Here is a 20038-nt window from a genome sequence, read left to right on the forward strand (position 1 = left end):
TGTAGTAGTGGTATCTTGATCCTTACAGAACTATATGAAGTCTTGGTAATGTAGTTTGAAGGTTGCTTTAATTAAAACTTCTGTGTTGAAAGTAAATAGAATGAAAATAGCTACTTTTTAAGGATCAATCATTGATCTTCTCTGTCTCTGTTCTGACATTTACAACAACTGACGAATGTTAACTTTTCAAGATGGAAGCTGCATTGTTGGTTAATGCATTCTAGTTGATAATTTCATCAAAGTGATAAAAGAACTTAAAAAGGTTGGGATGGTTGAGAATTTTTTGTTTTTCCTTTTTTTTGGTATAACTGATTAATGTTGCTTTTTTTCCTTTTTCCATTCTCTGAAGTTAAATGCTTCTTTAAAAACCCTAGAAGGAGAAAGAAACCAAATTTACATTCATTTATCTGAAGTAGATAAGACAAAGGAGGAGCTTACAGGTAGGATATCTACATCTCTTTATATAGAATGGTCCTGTTAATTGAATCACGTATGTAAAGATCCAATTTGATTTTTTAACTGTTATTTTTGTTTCTGATTTGTGAAAAATTAGCACTGAGGTTTTTGTTGTTGCTGGTAAAGCGGGATTATCAGTTTCCTCCATGTTCATATGAAATAAAAATAGTGCAGTTTTAAAAAAACATGTAAAACCATACTTACCTTTTAATTTCAGTGTTACATGTCTGATACAGTTTTAGATGTTAAAAGGTAGCAAATTAAAACTGTTAACTTTTAAAAGATCATCCCTATAATTCAGTTTTGCCAGAGATGATATCCAATGTTAATGTCTTAAATGACTGTTCTTGGCAATGGCTTATTGCCTTGGTCAACAGATTACTTCTGATTTAGATTTAAAAATTTCTGTGGAAAGACAGGTATGCACATTGAAATTATTTAATGTTAGCATATTTCCTTTATTTTTTATTTATTTTTTAAAAAGATTTTATTTATTTATTCATAGGGATGCAGAGAGAGAGAGAGAGAGTAGCAGAGACACAGGCAGAGGGAGAAGCAGGCTCCATGCAGAGAGCCTGACGTGGGACTCAATCCAGGGTCTCCAGGATCATGCCCTGGGCTGCAGGTGGCGCTAAACCGCTGCGCCACCGGGGCTGCCCAGCATATTTCCTTTAAACTTTCCTTTTGATATATATGATTGATTAATTATATACCTTTAGAATAATTAGTATGCCATTACATATAATTACTTAAATTTTAATGCTTGTTAGTATGACTTTGTGAATTTGAAACTGCCTTCTTTACACAAAGTAAGTTTTGGTTTGTTATAAGATTTGTAATGTGGGCATCTGCCTGGCTTAGTCAGGTAGATCATGTGGCTCTTAATCTCAGGGTCTTGAGTGCAAACCCCACATTGGATGTGGAGATTACTTAAAAGATCTGTGGTGGGGCAGCCCCGTTGGCTCAGCGGTTTAGCACCACCTTCAGCCCAGGGCCTGATTCTGGAGACCCCGGATTGAGTCCCGCGTCGGGCTTGCTGCATGGAGCCTGCTTCTCCCTCTGCCTGTGTCTCTGCCTCCCTCTCTCTCTCTCTCTGTATCTCTCATTAATAAATAAATTAAAAAAAAAAAAAGAAAAAAAAAGATCTGTGGTGATGATTCATACCCATGTTTTGAGAGATGGCACTTCAATCTTAGAGGAGTTCAGAGGTGGAGTTATGATGTTGGAGGGGAAATGAGGTTTTTAAAAACAATTGATGCACTAATTAGTACTCATAATTACTTAGAATCGTTAATTATTATTTTATAGATAATTATTTTTGGTGTGTTAGCATTTGAAACCAGCTAAAACTGGTGTTTTTCTCTACAGTCTTGGTCTGGATTAAGCTAGGAAGATTATGTAGCATTTCTTATCAGAAGATCCAAATTTCTGGCCTGACTTATAACATTATCTAAATTTTGCTTAAAAGGAGGGCTGGCTAGGGACACCTGGGTGGCTCAGTGGTTGAGTGTCTGCCTTTGGATCAGGGCATGATCCTGGGCTTCTGGGATTGAGTTCTGCCCAATTTTCTCCCTCTGCCCAAGTCTCTGACCCTCTGTGTCTCTCATGAATAAATAAATAAAATAAAAAAAAAAAAAGGGTTGGCTAGAAGTTAAGTATTAACCGTTAATTTTTTACTAGATAAAAATAGACATTGTTCATCATGTGGAAGCAGTTTCACAGGAAATGTTAAGCTAGAATATTTCTCTTCAGAACTCTCATCTCCATAACCTTGAGAATTTTATTGTTTTTTCACTTCCTAACTGAAAATTAAATTTTTTTTTTCAATTTTTATTTATTTATGATAGTCACAGAGAGAGAGAGAGGCAGAGACACAGGCAGAGGGAGAAGCAGGCTCCATGCACCGGGAGCCCGATGTGGGATTCGATCCCGGGTCTCCAGGATCGTGCCCTGGGCCAAAGGCAGGCGCCAAACCGCTGCGCCACCCAGGGATCCCCTAACTGAAAATTAGATGCTGGAATTAGAATATTGAAGGTTTGGGAAATCTTGAGGTAATAAAAAAAATTATAACAATTTTTCTAGTTCTTTAAAATACTAAAAAGCATTTAGGTGAAAAAAATCATAAATTTTCTGTTGTCAGAAAGAATTTCATTTATTAATAATCTATTATTTTTAGTAATTTTTATCTTTAATGTGCATCTCAAAATGTTACTCCTTTAATTGTGATTTTTAAAAATTTTCTATAGAATGTATTAAAAATCTCCAGACTGAACAAGCATCTTTGCAGTCAGAAAATACACAATTTGAAAGCGAGACTCAAAAGCTTCAGCAGAAACTTAAAGTAATGACTGAATTGTATCAAGAAAATGAAATGACACTTCACAGGTAATAAAAATTATATTGTTAACTTCACTGTACGGCAAGTAAAATAGCTTAAAAATAGTGCATATTCAGCATATGTGATATGCAAAGTGCTCAACTTAGGATTGGGTAATATTTCTTCAGTTCATTTTTAAGGAAGTTATTTAATCTTGAAACACTTTTTTTTTTCTGAATCTGACCATTTTTCACTACTTCCCCTACAGTGACTCGCATCTAAACAAACAAACCATCATCAGTTTGTGTCTGGTTTATTGCAGTAGTCTCATTCATGTGTAGTCTCTTTCCATTCAACTTCCTGCACAGTTGGTTCCAGTGGTGTGATCCTTCTAAAACCTAAATTTTGGGTCTTGTCTTTGTCTTGTTTGCAAACTCAAGTGCCTTCATATAGTACTTAGAATTTAATCCAAAGCTTTTATATGACCTAAAGACTCTGTAAGATCTGACCTTCAACTGCCTTTTTTTTTTTTTCTCCCTGATTATGCTTTTAATTTTAGCTTATTTTTCTTTTTCCTTTATTATCCTCCAGTGCACTGGCATTCTTGATGAGATTTTTAGCATACTAAGCACATCTGTACCTCAGGGCCTTCTGCATTTGCTCTTTCTGCCTTGGATTTGTAGTTCCCTGTATAAGGTTAAATCCTTCATTTCATTTGAGTCTGTGTTCAGATGTTGCTTCAAAGAATCCTTCCCTGGATACCCTAACTAATATAATATATTACCTGCAATTCCCTCTTCCCTTATCTTGCTTTATTTTTCTTATAGCCCTTATAGTCTTCTGATGAATGATTGTCTTTTTTTTTTTTTTTTTAATCTTCTCAACATTTAATGTAAACTCCCTGAATTACTTTGTTCTCTTTTCTTCTATATTTCTGGTGCCTAATGCTATGTCTGGCACATGGTACTTATTCAGTAAATATTTGCAGAATCTATAAATAAATATGTTTAGTACCTTTATATAATAGAGTGAAAGATTCTGTGCGTGTGTATATTGATGCCTAAATGCACAGATACACAGAAGGCTGTTAAGATACCTATCTGGAGACTCTAGATATTAAAATACCAGTATAGGACATACTTTTCATCATAAAAGGAAATAAAATATAACTTAATTAATATAATTTCAAGCCCCTTTAATGAAAGTTATTACAATTGATATTCATCATTCATAGATTCTGTACTTACAAATTCACCTACTGGGATCCCTGGGTGGCGCAGTGGTTTGGCGCCTGCCTTTGGCCCGGGGCGCGATCCTGGAGACCCGGGATCGAATCCCACATCGGGCTCCCGGTGCATGGAGCCTGCTTCTCCCTCTGTCTGTGTCTCTGCCTCTCTCTCTCTCTCTCTCTCTCTCTCTCTCTGTGTGGCTATCATAAATAAATAAAAATTAAAAAAAAAAAAAAAAAAAAAAAACAAATTCACCTACTTCTGGAAACTTAACTTTTAACCCCAAACCAGTACTTACAGAGCTGTAGTGGTTATCTTAGGCACAGAATGGGAAAAAATGTGAATTGCCCAATGTGCGTGTTCCTGTTCTGCCTTCCTTTTTTTTTTAATATTTTATTTATTTACTTATGAGAGAGAGAGAGAGAGGGGCAGAGACCCAGGCAGAGGGAGAAGCAGGCTCCATGCAGGGAGCCCGATGTGGGACCCGATCCCAGGACCCTGGGATCACACCCTGGCCCAAAGGCAGACACTCAACCGCTGAGCCACCCAGGCGTCCCCTGGTCTGCCTTCTTATTTCATTTCTCATTTTGTAAACAAGCATCCTTTTTGCAGTATATGTGGTGCCACATTTTTGGGCTTTTTGTTGGTGATTTAGCTGTTTAAGATGGTCCCCAGCTATTGTGCTGAAATAGTGTGTAGTGTTCTTAAGTGCAAGAAGGCTGTGGAGTGTCTTATAGAGAAAGTATACGTGTCAGATAAGCTTTCTTCAGACATGAGTTATGATGCTGTTGGCTGTGAGTTCATTATTAATAAACCAACAATATATGTTAAATAAGGTGTCTTTAAACCAAAACACATAAAACAGGGTTATGTATTGATTGGTGGATGAAAATACTGTGACCAGAGCATGCAGAAACCTAACTCTATTTCCTTGAGAGCAATGGTTCAGTATTTGCTAATTAGGATTTGTGGTGACTTTTAGAACATAACTGTTGGGAATGAGATGCTGTTTTATGTATTTGGAAACTGGTAGAAAATACCAACATTACATTGCCTTCGGGATGCTGGTGGATTTGTTAAGCTCTGTCATTGCAAGCTGTATACTGCAATCATTCTTTGGAGTCTATTCAAAAATTAAAAACTTGCTGTTCATAATCAGTCTTTGGGCCACTGCTCAGGATATGAAAGAGAAGTAAACTTGATTAAATGGAAGAGCTACAGAATGGATACCTCATGGTTTTCCATCAGTAATTTTAGGAATGGATGACCCTTCATTTTAATTTAGGATGAAAGATATTGTGAGTAAAAATTGGACATGAAGAATTATTTTAGGTGAAAGGAATATTTTTGAGTGTATCTTTTTGAACTTGACTGGTTGATTATAGAATTTTGATGAGGAATGTTTAAAATTTTTTTTCTTTGTAAGATTTTATTTATTTTGACAGAGAGAGAGAAAGAGAAAGAGCACAAGCAGGATGGGCAGCAGAGGGAGAGGGAGAAGCAGGCTCTCTGCTGAGCCCCAGTGTGGGCCTGGATCCCAGGACCCTGAAATCATGACCTGGGCTGAAAATAAAATTTAGATTCAGTAATTTTGATATTTTTCAGGATTAATGTATTATATATTACTAGCACTTTTCCAGATTTAATATTGGAGAGAAGTGAAATAGCATAACATAGAAGCTTGATATATTGCTGTATTATTTAAAAAAAATTTATTTTCATTCTTTTTGGAGAGGGGGAGGGGCAGAAAGGGAAAAAGAGAATCTTTTTTTTTTTTAAGATTTTTATTTTACTTATTTTTAGAGAGAGAGTGCGAGCAAGCGTGAGTGTGTTTATGGGGGTATAAAGGGAGAGGGAGAGAATCTTAAGCAGGTTCCATGCCCAGGGTGGAGCACAGTACAGGGCTCAGTCTTACAACCCTGAGATCATGACCTGAGCCATAATTGATATGTAACTGAGTGAACCACCCAGATGCCTCAATATGTTGTTTTAAATGTGTGACGTGAGATGTGATTGTTTTTTAGTTAAATCATCAGACTACCTTTATAGTGCAATTTCCATCATTAATGAGCCTAGCCAAATTCAAGGGAAAGGTTCATAGACTTTACTTCTCAGCAGCAGAGGTGTCAAAGAATTTCTGGTCATTTTTAATCTAGATTCTGTAAAAATACACCTCCTTCCATATCCAAGCCCATTATATTTTCATGCTTTTTCTGAAGAGATGACTTATTTTCTTCTAACACCTATGAAATGATTGACCTGGCAAATCCTTTCTTAGCAATTGGTAATGTAGTTTGTGGAATATAAAACATTTAATCCTGCCCTGTAGAATTTCTTCAATAGTTTGTCATGTTCCTCCCCAAAGTTCATGAAGAAGGAGAGACTGAATCACATTTAGGACTCCAAATGTGTTTCCTTGTGGTGTTTAATAAGTATTTCTTGAAGGACCAGTGTTGTTACTGATGGTATCATGTGAAACAACATGGGTAGTACGGTATAATGGAGTCACTACTTGCTAGCTCTATGCCTAGCTTCACTTACTTAGTTTCTCTGTGCTTCCTTTCTCTTTGTGTAGAGCTGTTGTGATAATTAAATAGGGTTATAATACATGTAAAAGTCTTAAGAACAATTTCTGATTCATACTAATGGCTCGCTAAATTAGCTATTATTATTAAAAGAACTAGAAGTAGTAAGTAGGACTACTACTACTACTGCTTTTATTTACTTTGGGTTCTTTTTTTTTAAAAAAAAAGATTTTATTTATTTATTCATCACACAGAGAGAGAGAGAGATAGAGAGAGAGAGAGAGAGGCAGAGACACAGGCAGAGGGAGAAGCAGGCTCCATGCAGGAAGCCTGATGTGGGACTTGATCCCGGTTCTCCAGGATCACACCCTGGGCTGAAGGCAGGCACTAAACCACTGAGCCACCCAGGGATCCCCTACTTTGGGTTCTTTATAAGTTGTTTTTATTTTTGTTTGTTTTGTTTTTTGTTTTGTATATGTGTATGAACCGTCCTGGAAGCCTGTTTACTATGTTAATGACTTAACCAATTTAAAAATTATTGAAATACAGTTCGTTAGTTGGTGCCTTCTTGTCTAATAAGTGTAATGCTGCTTTACTTAAGAAGTCTTGATAAATAAAACATAGTAGGATAGTTTTTACTAATATTTACCTTTGGTCTTATTTTTATGATAATGTCTTACAGAAAACTCTTACGGTACTTGATGGGATGAGCACTGGGTGTTTATACTGTATGTTGGCAAATTGAATTTAAATAATTAAAAGAAAACTCTTAAAACTTTTCTAATATAGTGGTACTATATTAGACAAGGTGGTTTATAATTTCAGTTTATAATTTTAAGTTCCATACCATAAATATTTATGCATGTACTTTTTTTCTTGCATGTGATGTTTTTAGTGGTATTATGCAAATTGTTTCATGGGAACCACTAGAGATATAATTAAAAAATGTGATTGATTATCTTATGATACTGTAAAAACAACAACAACAAACTTTTTGTTTTAAGGAAATTAACAGTAGAGGAAAATTACCGATTAGAGAAAGAAGAGAAACTATCCAAAGCAGACGAGAAGATCAGTCATGCAGCTGAAGAGTTGGAGACCTATAGGTATTAAATGTATTTCTTTTTGAGGTTGGGGAGGGTATCCAAAAACCTAATACCAGAAAAAAATAATAAAGCAACCAAAAAAAAAATAAACCCAACATATTTTTTATTATTTTTCATTTGGATATCTTGCTCTTATGCAATTATACAGAAAATATAAAAAGGAAAAAATGTTTTCCTTTCAGTGTGTATGATTTTAAATCTCTCACATTAGTTGTATTTGAACATGGGAAATCCTGTTTTATGTTAATGAGAAGAAATTTTTGAATCGCCATTAATTTCAAGGTCTTTCCTCTCTGGTTCAATTGGGAAAGAATGTATATAATATTAAGGAATTCGAGAAGTAGGCCTCAAAAAGAAGAGTGAGCCACAGTCAAAGATCTGAAGAAGTGTTTATATATCTAGTTGTTTCCTTAGTTCACTTATTACTTCCATGGAAATAATAGAAAATATTGAGAAAATAAGGGGCAGGATTTAGCAATATCTCAAATAGTTGTGATATTTCATTTTATATTAGAAAGACTAAGCTTGGGTTTTATCCAAAAGAAGAAATTATCCTACTAGTCATGTAAAGGTAGTAAGTATCATTTTATTTTACACAAATGGTTAATTTCCTAGAATTCTTTTATGGTTACAGACATCTGAATAAATCTCCCAAGTTCATGCTTTTAAAAATAAAAACAAACCAATATACCATATAAATCCTTGCATGACCTTTGGTTTAGGTAAATCAGAGTAGTAGTACTCTTAAAGCACAGTTAATGTTAAATTATATCAGATAAAAGTATACTCCTTTAGAACCTCTTAAAGGTGCTTAAATGTGTGGAGTTCTAGAGTTATTTTTTACATAAAGCACTCCAGATGCTTTAATTAATATTTTCAGTAGACATAGTGTATTCTTTCATTTCTTAGTATATGTTAATCGTTGAATGATTATTCCTTATAGAAAGCGAGCCAAAGATCTTGAAGAAGAATTGGAGAGAACCATTCATTCTTATCAAGGGCAGGTATATGTGTGTGTGTGTGTGTGTGTGTGTGTGTGTTGTGTGTAAATTAAAACAATTATCGTTTGTTTGAATTGGTATCTCTATTTTTTTTTTAATTTTTATTTATTTATGATAGTCACACACACACAGAGAGAGAGAGAGAGGCAGAGACATAGGCAGAGGGAAAAGCAGGCTCCATGCACCGGGAGCCCGACATGGGATTCGATCCTGGGTCTCCAGGATCGCGCCCTGGTCCAAAGGCAGGCGCTAAACCACTGCGCCACCCAGGGATCCCCTATTTTGATGCAGGAGTATAGTTACTTGATAGTTGTACACCTCTCTTGAGTTTTTGCACATGTCTGTGGGACATTTATAGGGAGCCAAAGTTCTGAAATAAGAGACTTTGTTTAAAATTACCATGTCTCCTGCTTCTTTAGGAATGTGGATTGAATAAATAAACATACATATACCCACACTGGGGTCTCATATTCACTCAGGCTAATTATCTCTTAGTTGGTAACCCATTGTAGTTGATTATTGAATAAAACAGAAATTTACTAGACAAAAATTCATTGAATTTTTAAGAATATACTAGAGTAGATCATGTGTATATGAAAATTTGCTTTAAAAATGTTACTCACTTTTCAGAGATGCTTGAGTTATTTTTGAGTTTATGAGTTGTGTACTAAGTTATATTGGTAGATGTGAAATTTTTTACTTAAGAAAATCAGTAGTATTTTAATGAATTTCTTTTTCAGATTATTTCCCATGAGAAAAAAGCACATGATAATTGGGTAAGTATTAACTTTTCTTTGTCAGATGGTTCTTTTTCCTTATTTATTTATAAAGATTTTATTTATTGATTAGAGAGAGAGCACAAGCAAGAGGAAGCAGGAGAGGGAGAGGCAGGTCTCCTGTGGAGCAGGGAGCCCAGTGTGGGGCTCAATCCTGGAACTCTCGGATTATGACCTGAGCCAAAGACAGATACTTAACCAACTGAGCCACCCAGGTGCCCCTTTCCTAATTTAAACGAGTAGTTTAAAAGATACTAAAAACACTAAAAATTAAGGATAGTATTAAATCAGTTTCTTTTAATTTTACTGGTAGTGAAATTTTGCTCTTTATGAAGTGAATACTTTGTTACAACACAGTTATTCACAAAAATCTGATTTTCCCTCTTTGCTTTTACTTTGCAAGGAGGTTATGCTCTCTCTGGGGGAGACGATGTAAGGTTCATGGATTAATTGTTTGAGGGCCCTGGATTGCCACTAATTATTTGTGGACAAATTACTTAAAATTACTGGGCTTGTTAACTCATCTGTGAAAACAACAGATTGAACTAAGTGATATTGAAAGCCTCTTCTAGTTGTAAAAGTTATACAATTTAGGTATCTGATTCTCAGTATTGAATTACTTGGTACACATCAGGAAAAAGTTCATCATGAAAAATGGCATGTGAGTGCTCCAGAGGGGAATTATATCAGGAAATGATAAGGATGTAGATTTCACTAATTGTAGGAAATACCCATCTGACATGTAGAACTGTTATAACAGCTGGCCTTTGTAGGACTTGTCCCTAGGAGTTTTCAAGGGGAGACAGTTTGCCTACTGGGTGAACATGTGGATTCTGGAATCAGCCTAATCAGCCTGTCATGATTGGTATTCTGGTTCCATCACCTGTAATGACAACAAATATTGTTTTCTTACCTGTAAGGAAAGATGGATACATCAGTAGTACCTATTTCATAGAGTAATTATGATGAGTAAGTGAGATAACTAAAGTAAGGTTGTTAGCCAGGTACCTGACACATAGTAAGCACTCCGTACATGCTGTTATTACACTGTTACACTGAAGCTTGGGAGGTACTTCTTAGATGTGGATGTTTCTGGAGTGGAGTTCCAGCATGGGTTGAGAATTAGACATGTTGAATATCTAGGCTCTTTCCATTTCTCAGATTTTGTGTTGAGGGCTCAAGTGAAGATTCGTTACTGAATTAAGCTGGGTTTGGAGATGAATTTAGTCTTTTTCGCCACTCCTCACCACTTTCTGAATACTAAGATGCAGATTACTTTTTAAAGATGAGAAAAACTTAAAAAAAAAAAGAGAAGAACTGATGTATGTTAATCTCTTGTGTTCTAGACAGTAGACTTAAAGGCATATTACTTACTCAATCCACAGAATTACTCTGTAAAATAGATATTATAATTCAAATTTTACAGATGAGAAAACAGCCCAAGATTACATGATCAAAGAGTGAAGAGTAGAGATTGAAATTCTGACCTTTTAGATTCTAAGTCCGATCTTTTTCTGTTATTGTACATGGCATTTCTTGTTTAGCAAATAAGACACTGACTTCATGTTAAAACATACAAAAAAAAAATACCTTTTATGTCTCAAAATGACCTTTTAAAAAAGATTTTATTTGAGGGGCATCTGGGTGACTCAGTGGTTGAGTGTCTGCCTTTGGCTCGGGTTGTGATCCCAGGGTCCTGGCATTGAGTCCCGCATCAGGCTCCCCGCAGGGAGCCTTCTTCTCCCTTTCCCTATATCTCTGCCTCTCCCTGTGTGTCTTTCATGAATAAATAGATATAATTAAAAAAAAAAAAAAGAGCTTTTGAGAGAGTGTGAGTGCATATATGAGCAGGGGGAGGGACAGAGGGAGAGGGAGAAGCAGACTCCCCACTGAGCAGGGAGCCAGATGCAGGGCTCAGTTGCAGGACCCTGGTATTATGATCTGGGCCAAAGCCATTCACTTAACTGATTGAGCCACCCAGGCGCCCCTCAAAATGAAGATTTTTTGGGGGGGTTTCATAAAGTATGCTTAATGAATAAAAAGTTCAGACTACATAGAAAAGATGTACAAAGAAGTAATCAGCAATATCACTTCTATACCTAAAAGAATATATTTAGACATAAATCACATGATTTAAAAAGTGTAAACATACTATATATTATTACTGTTTTATATTCTGCTTTCTTAATATATTACAGATTTTTTTCTATGAATATTTTATAATTTATATGAACTTTTCCCATTTGATAAATGCTTCCTTTGTTTCCACTTTTTTACTGTTACAAATAATTTCATAGTTTCAGATTTTACTTTTTCCCTTGACCATTTCTTTGCTCCATACCATTAGACTTAACCTTTTCTTCTTTTGAACTCACATAATACTTTGTTTCTATGTGTTCTGTGGCAAGTACTGTGGTCATTTATAATTGTCTTTACCACACATTTAAGCTTCTTAAGATAGGGACTGTTTCTTTCCCCTTAACACCTGTACTTAATAGAATGCTTTTTTGCATATAAGTATTTAATATCTGAATACAATGTGGTCATTCATTGAAATTACAGTTTTACTTAACCTTTGAAGTATAAGCTTTTCAAAAGTCTGTAATCATTTAGCATCAGTGCATAAAAACAAATATATATCTTTCAGTATCTTTCGTATTGATACCACGAGAATCAGTGAAATTTGCTTTTGACTTACTCACTTTGCATTGTTTTGTGCCTTATAATTAAGAGTAAATATGTTATACTGTGTAGAAAACATTTAGAAGTAGTTTTGGTTCTGCATTGTTCAATGTTAAATGAATTGGTATTTTATTAACTAAAATTGTTTTGGTGTAATATTCTGTTTTGTTACTATAAAACTGATTATATGGTTATATACTAGAAAATGATTTACACTTGGAATCTTTTTAATATTGCTAAAATATGGTTAAGCTGTGTTTGTGTGTGTAAATATTTAACATACTTTATTCTTAGGCCAGATAGTCTTAATGTGTAGTTCATAATTTTAAGTGAATACATTTGATAGTTCTTTTCATTTGTAAGAAGTTGTGGTTATAGATTGAGTCATTGTGATACATTCATTTGCCCAAGTGGATTGTATTAGTTTGGCCAGGTCTGATGTTCCATAGACTACTGCTTCATAACTGGAGAGTTCACAGAATGATGGGAAACACGCAGTATTCCATACACTTTTAACTTTTGCCCACAAACTATTTAGATTGAATATTGTATGTTGTTGGCATTTATTGTAAGTTTTTTTTTTTTGTAACATACGTATCTGATTTTCTAATCTTTTTTTAAATAAAAATTTCATTAAACGCATATAAAAAAGACTATAGAAATAATGATTTTTACAGTGCTGTGCACTTAATAGACCTGCTGCATGCTTTGAGCCTTTAAAAAAATGGCCTATACGGGGATGCTGTGAAACTGTTTTAGACCTTTATGGTTTCATAGAATTATAGTGATAACTCTCCAGAGATGGCTTTCTGGTATTTTAGCCAGCGTACCCAAGCCTAATGATTCTGAGTCTCCATTCCCATCAGCCTAAACTCGGGTCCTCCTACATTGCTTTTTTGTGGTATTTGGGTATTTACAGCACCAAATAGTGCTAATCCTTGACTTCACATCTAGATAACAGCATTCATTGGCAAGCACATAATCAAACTCCAGTCTTAGACTCATGTCATCTGGTTATAGGAAACTCATTCCCTTTTAAAAAATTCCCTAAATTAAAAATCTTTTTTTTTTTTTTTTTTTAAGATTTTATTTATTCATGAGAGACAGAGAGAGAGAGAGAGAGAGGCAGAGACACAGGCCGAGGGAGAAGCAGGCTCCATGCAGGGAGCCTGATGTGGGGCTTGATCCCGGGGCTGCAGGATCACGCCCTGGGCCAAAGGCAGACGCTCAACCGTTGAGCCACCCAGGTGTCCCATTTAAAAATCTTTTACATTGAGTTTCTGAAATGGATACTTAGGTGATTGTAATGTTTATGAATACTTATCTTTTCATTTATGTTTGTGTTATTTTAAAAATGTATTTTCAAAAAAAAACGTATTATTTTCTTTAAGTTGGCAGCTCGGACTGCTGAAAGAAATCTTAATGATTTAAGGAAAGAAAATGCTCACAATAGACAAAAGTAAGTATCTTTTTGGGGATACTTTAAGACTTTGTTACTTTATTTTTAGTTTTTATTTTATTATGTACTACTTTTATAGGGATAAACAACTGGCAGTGAATCTAGTGTACCTAGTTGTGAAATATTTATTAGCTTTACTATGAGTTACTAGATTTTTCATTTGGAACTCTTGTCTTAGAGAAGTTATTTATTTATTTATTTATTTATTTTAAGACTTTATTTATTTATTGAGAGAGAGAGAGAGAGAGAGAGAGGCAGAGACATAGGCAGAGGGAGAAGCAGGCTCCATCCATGCAGCGTGGGACTCAATCCTGGGTCTCTAGGATCACACCCCCGGCTGCAGGTGGCGCTATACCACTGTGCCACCGGGGCTGCCCTTACAGAAGTTATTTGAGTAAACTGTTCACATATTCTTCTGTAAAAAGCATAGCTTAATTTTTTTTTTTTTTCCTAAACCAGAGTAGGAAGAAGCTGATTATAAGGGATGGAAAGAGAAAAGACAAATTTCTGATGTAGCAATTCTCAGAGTACTAGCATCTTTTAGTAGATAAATGGGTAGAATAAATGTTTATTATTTCTCCCATTCTCTGGTTTTCTTGTATTGGGTGACATTGCCTTACAATAATAAAATGAAAGGAAGAATCAAAGTTTATAATGTATAATTGAAGGGAAGAGTAATTTTCTAGGAGGATTGTAATGATCTTCCCAGGTGTTAGAATTTCTTGCCAGAATGTACTATTAACATTATCTTCTATTAGTCTTTTTGCTTGTTTTCTACTCTGAAATTAAAACTATATGATTAAATGTTTTGTTTCAGATCCAATGATCAAAAACTAGAAATAAGAAATTGTTTTAAAAAGTCACATTTCTCAGATAAAAGGTTTAGGAGTAAAATAGTAGTATGAGTTCACTGGATTCCTATTTTATGTTATGATTAGAATCGTGGGTAACATTATAATGGAAAGCAGACATGACTCAGCTAAGAGCCCTGTATTTTAATCCTGGCACTTTCATTTTGAATAAATTATGTAAACTTTCAGTTCAATTTCCTTGGTTGTAAAATGATAGATTTGAGCTGGTTGACCTTGGAAGGCTCTGCTGTTTCTAAAATTTGGGTTCTGTGATAATAGTATTCACTGTAGTCTAGTTTTGAAAACGGAACAAAACAAAGCGATTTCAAACCTCAACGAAACTATCACTAGGCAGAAAAAAGCGTTACTCCAGAATAAGCAGTAGGGTGATGATGTTTTGGTCAGAATATTTATTTGTTTTGATTTCTTTTTAAAATTTTAATTCCAGTGTAGTTAGCACACAGTGTTATATTAGTTTCAGGTGTTCAATATAGTTATTCAACAATTTCATATCTTATCAGAATAATTTTAAAAGATCTATTTCTTCTATGTAGATATTGAGGTAGTAAAGAGTACCTTGCACTTGGTGGTGGCTTTTTTCTTGAAATGTGGGTTCTTTTCTTGGATGAGTAACTTAGAGATGTTTGTTCTTTATTTGCAGATTAACTGAAACAGAGTTTAAATTTGAACTTTTAGAAAAAGATCCTTATGCACTTGATGTTCCAAATACAGCATTTGGCAGAGGTAGTCTTTTTTTTTTTAAACACTCATTTAAAATACATATATATGTATATATTGCACATACCTTTTATATTAGTGTAAATTAATACTATTATATATTATAAATATTTCAGATTTTGGAGCCAGGAGTCTAATCTGAGTTCTATCACAGTCTCTAAAGTTTCTGAGTTTTGTTTCCAGCAATAGTGTAAATAATTGCTGCCTCCATTTCTTAGTGGGCATTTGTAACATGATGTACATTTAGTACATTGAACTCCTTGAAAAAGCAAAGTGCCTGGCACATAGTAAGGTACTCAATAATTATTTTTGGGGAGAACAAATAAGAAGTACTTAAATGGAATAACATTGTGACTGTTAACATATCCACTATTATTGGAATTTGAATTATAAAAACAAGAATTATAACAGTTGACCTTAAATATTTAAAAGTATCAATAAAGGTGGAAAAACATTAATAATCTGAGCTTTGATTGCTTTAATTACCTCCAGGAGAGGGCTAGTTCTTTGGAAGATATATTTAATATTTTCATCCACTCATTTGCGAGTTAGCATTTTTAATGATCTCATACTGTTCCAAATAGTTTAAATTTTTCAAAATAATTTTTGGTTGAATTGGAATTAAGCATCTAAGGCAGTGAAAGTAAACCTATCTTTATATAGGTGGAATCCCATTTTAATAACCATTTGAAGATGTAAAAATCACTTTTGAGAGTGTAATTTCATAAAAATTAAGGTCAATTTTTACATTGAAAAATAGATTATTATTAATTTCAATAGTAGCAAAGTTTGGATTGGGGGGAATTAATTATACAGAAGGAATTCTCTTCTGAACCTAATGTGGAAGTTTCAGAAAGATTAAATAATGCTTAGATCTTTTGTTGTAACTGAATTTGACATTATATAAGCTATATAATAAAATTTACATATTTTATAAGTATTATTTTGGTGGTATTTAAGTTTCTTGATGTTGATTTTTGATCTTTGGAAGCATCATTACTTGGGAGTGGTGAAGTTTGTAAAATGATCGGGCTCTCGGTTATATGGTTTATCAAATGATTTGATGAATAAGTGTATGTAAACTGAATTTTCAGTGTCATTGAATCAAAAGTAATTTCTGATGCTTCAGAGGATTTTGCATTTTTGCTTTTCAAAATCTGAGCTTTACTCAAATAATTCATAGCCCAACACAGTCTATCTGGTCCTAATTTAAGCTGAGCCCTTTGTATTACAACCGTCACCAGCTGAAATATCTGGAAGCATACTGCCATTAAAAGCAAAACCAAACAAACTTTATGGCCCCCAAATCCTCTTACACTGCTAAAATATCACCAGTATCCTTTGCTTAATATTAAGTATATTAGTTACCAAGAGGATAATATTTTTATTGACTACAGTATCCAATTGGTAGACAGAGTTGAAAAACGCAGTGTTCCATATTTAATTCTATCCTATATTAGCAAAACCCAAGGCATAATTAGTGTTCAGTGTGTGGATTAAACTTAAATTGGCAATAGGGTGACCTGATGGAAATTGTTGAAATGGGATTCTAATCTATAGTGTAGCTAATTGAAACTATGAATTTAAATATGCTGTTTTAATTATTCCAGAGCATTCCCCATATGGTCCCTCACCATTGGGTCGACCTTCATCTGAAACGAGAGCTTTTCTCTCCCCTCCAACTTTGTTGGAGGGTCCACTCAGACTCTCACCTTTGCTTCCAGGGGGAGGAGGAAGAGGTATATTGTTTAAACATCTTTTTTACTCTAGATTTCTTCCTTATTTATATTTTCATCTCAACTTATCTTTAAAATGATCTTTAAAATAAATCTTTGGAAAATACAGGCATTCCTTGCACTTATTGTGGAGTACTTTTGTTTGGAAAAGGAGCTCTCTGATACCTAATTTTAATATATTTTTCTCTTAGAAACAGGGTTATAATAGGTTACATTTTGGTCAAACACTAGATGCATATATCTTTAAATCATTTTGGCTTTTTAAGGACTGTATTTTATACTACATAATATAGCACTTTATAAAGAACACATAAAATATAATAATATAACCTAGCATAAGATTGTATTTTAAAGACATATCATTAAAATATAGAATTTCTACAATCTGTTTTTACTTCATTATCATGATATTTTTATTGTAGAAAATCAGAAAGTCAAAGAAAGAACCTTCCTTTTAGAGTAGAGTAATTCAGAAGTGCTCTCTTGTAGGCAGAGTTTTGATGAGAGCCATAAAGGAGACCTAAATGACTCAATACTTTGAGAAACTGGCCCAAGATTATTTGCTTTCTTACCCTGTGTGGAATTTGGAGAATTTCAGCAGCTACTCAAGCCTATGCAGTAGCTCTTGGTCTTTTTTCATTTACTTCATCAGCACTCACCCTGGAGTCGTTTTCCTCTTTCAATCTTTTACCATACTTTGTTCACTTTGTCAAGTTGCTTTAAAGTTTTCCTTTGAATTATGGCAAAATGCAAAGATACAGAGCACTGTTTATTCCCAAATCAAAAGTCTTAGATTTTTAGCCTCAAGTATTTGTTGTATAAGAGCTGATAGCATTCTTCATCAGTGTTGTAACCGTACACCCCCCCCAACCATCAGTGATTTTAGCATATTGAATGTGGTAGGAAGAGAAAGTAATGAGACTAAATAAAAACACCAAACTAAACCTAACTTATCAAAGTTCATATATTGAAATAGATACTGCTTATCAAAATAGTCTCTCATGGAGGGTGTACTTCACCGTTGAAGCTGCCATTATTTTAAATATTTTTGGAGCTCTTTCATTGAGATTGCCTTCAAAGAATGAGAAAATGAATTTGCTACTTTATAGTTATGGGATATTCTCTCTTTGCCCATTTTCTATTTACATCTTCTTTCCTTATCTTCGGTTTGGTACACTTAGCACTGGTCCCTCCCACCTCCCAATCCCACTGCTGTTTGGGCCCACAGCCTGGAGACATTTCAGAGAGAACCTTTGCTTGTGTTGGCTTTGAACTGAAAACTCCTAGGGAAAGAGTGAGTTGCAGGCTGACACTTGGAGCTCTGGTAGAACTTTGCTTTGAACACTTTAGGAAGGGGACTAATTTTGAAATTCTCATATGTGCTATAAGTGCCCTGAAATTCGTTTTCCCCCTGATTTTTTACCTTGATCTAAACAATAAGAAATATATTTTATATCATGTGCTATTGTACACCAACATAAATATGATAGGAACCATTTACATGAAGTAGTACTGCCTTTACTATTTTTGAAACTTTCTGGTATTTTCTTCTCATTTCTATTTCATTTCATCAAAAAAAATTGCTAATTAAGAGTAGGTTAATTTCATGCACTACAATGGTTACAGCCAGCATCTGAAAAACTGCTATAAAAATAAGGGTATAATTGGCTCAACTGAAAATGTGAATCACTGGAAGTTGAATGATATAAGTCAAGGATTGCTTGTAGTCAATTGAATATTTGGAATAACAGTAAAAATTACCTTTGATTTCTCCTCTCCTATTTAAATTACTTTCCTCTCCTTTTTAATTACTTTCAAGAAATGATGTGTTTAGATTATTTGCAAGGGTTTTTTGCTGTTTGTTAGAAAAGCTACGGAAGTTTTAGGTAAGTTATCAGTAGGTCTTAAAAAGATGCTTTGAAGTAAAAGTTTTGTGACCCACCAAAGAAGGATAACTAGTGTACTTTTTCTTCCTTTTGCTTTTTAAATTTGAAAATTTGGATGAGATATATGTTTGAATAAGGTAGGATATAAGGAAAATAATTTCTTTTTTGAGTAAATTTCATGGAACTTTTGGTCTGAATGAAAAATTTAACATTAAAGCATTCTCAAATTCGTATTTTGCCTGGTAGTCCTGGTTGGCTGTACTTTGGTCCTCCGAAAGGAAGCAGTCAGGAGAAGATCTTTGTCTCCTTTAAAGATCTGTGTTTCACGCTAGATGAATTCAGCCTAACTGACTCTTGCACATTTTTTGCCAATTTAATTTTCTGCTTTCCCAGCCTTTTTCCTCTAATGAACTTATTAGAAGGATGAACAAGCTAGAAGGAAAGATTTGGGGAAATCAGTGGAATATACAACTATAAGGAAAAGAGTTGAACTTCTGAATATAAAAGTCAGTTTACCTCCTGACTACAAAAAAAAAAAAGAGTAGATAGAAAAAATTTTAAAAGATTATATATGTATAATCATATATATATATATATATATATATATATAAATCATATGGTATATGAAGGATTCTTATACTGATTTGTACAAGTTACCAAGAAAACATCAAATTGGCCTTAGTCTGTTCTCTTAAAGTAGTGTACTGAAATGTGGGAAAAATTTTAGGAAGATTTCTAGTAAAAAATGTTTTTGTTTCTTTGTTTTGTTTTATTTTTTATTATTATTTTTTATTTATTTATTTTTCTTTGTTTTGTTTTGAATAAAAGCTAGTCCTTGAAAGGAAAAAGCTTTTATTTTTTGGGCAATATAATTTTGAGAACATCTCCTTCCCCCCTCAGGGACAGATAAATTAAATAGTAACATATTTTGTTATTTAATGTTTAAAAAATTTGTATTTGTTTTTTTCCATTTTAATTAAACATTTTATTACTCTTCTTTTTGTGGTCCTAAGAAGGGAACTTTGTAATGATGATCTTTTATAAATGTAAGCATGCCGATTTCCTTATCCAAATGAGTGTTACCTTGTTCAAAGTATTTATTCGAAGAGTGCTGTTGTTTTTGAAACTCTTGTTTTAGACTTGCCTTCAGAGTTGTGAGTTCTTTTTGAAGGTGAATTTGATATTCAGAAATTGCTAAAAGCCCTTTAAAGCCAAATTTATCTGGTGGGTATAAAGTTCATTAAAATAATTTTTGGACAGAAGAGTCCTGTTTTAA

The 20038-nt window shown here is 33.9% G+C and overlaps 1 protein-coding gene across 15 annotated transcripts in view; it reads left to right on the forward strand.

The window, feature by feature from the left end:
- The window catches only part of MIA2 (MIA SH3 domain ER export factor 2), a 91519-nt gene that overhangs the window by 54414 nt on the left and 17067 nt on the right, over positions 1 to 20038 (forward strand). For 9 of the 15 annotated variants that reach the window (XM_025442611.2, XM_049113088.1, XM_049113085.1 and 6 more), the window contains 8 exons: positions 350 to 440; positions 2703 to 2841; positions 7532 to 7633; positions 8577 to 8637; positions 9375 to 9410; positions 13484 to 13551; positions 15064 to 15146; positions 16751 to 16879. In XM_025442611.2, coding sequence (XP_025298396.1) covers positions 350 to 440; positions 2703 to 2841; positions 7532 to 7633; positions 8577 to 8637; positions 9375 to 9410; positions 13484 to 13551; positions 15064 to 15146; positions 16751 to 16879 — 709 coding nt within the window. The remainder of the gene's footprint in view (positions 1 to 349; positions 441 to 2702; positions 2842 to 7531; positions 7634 to 8576; positions 8638 to 9374; positions 9411 to 13483; positions 13552 to 15063; positions 15147 to 16750; positions 16880 to 20038) is intronic. The other 6 variants (XM_049113077.1, XM_049113078.1, XM_049113087.1 and 3 more) reach the window with 1 other exon arrangement.

The sequence above is a fragment of the Canis lupus genome, chromosome 8, assembly GCF_003254725.2.
Source record: "Canis lupus dingo isolate Sandy chromosome 8, ASM325472v2, whole genome shotgun sequence".
Lineage (NCBI taxonomy): Eukaryota > Metazoa > Chordata > Mammalia > Carnivora > Canidae > Canis > Canis lupus.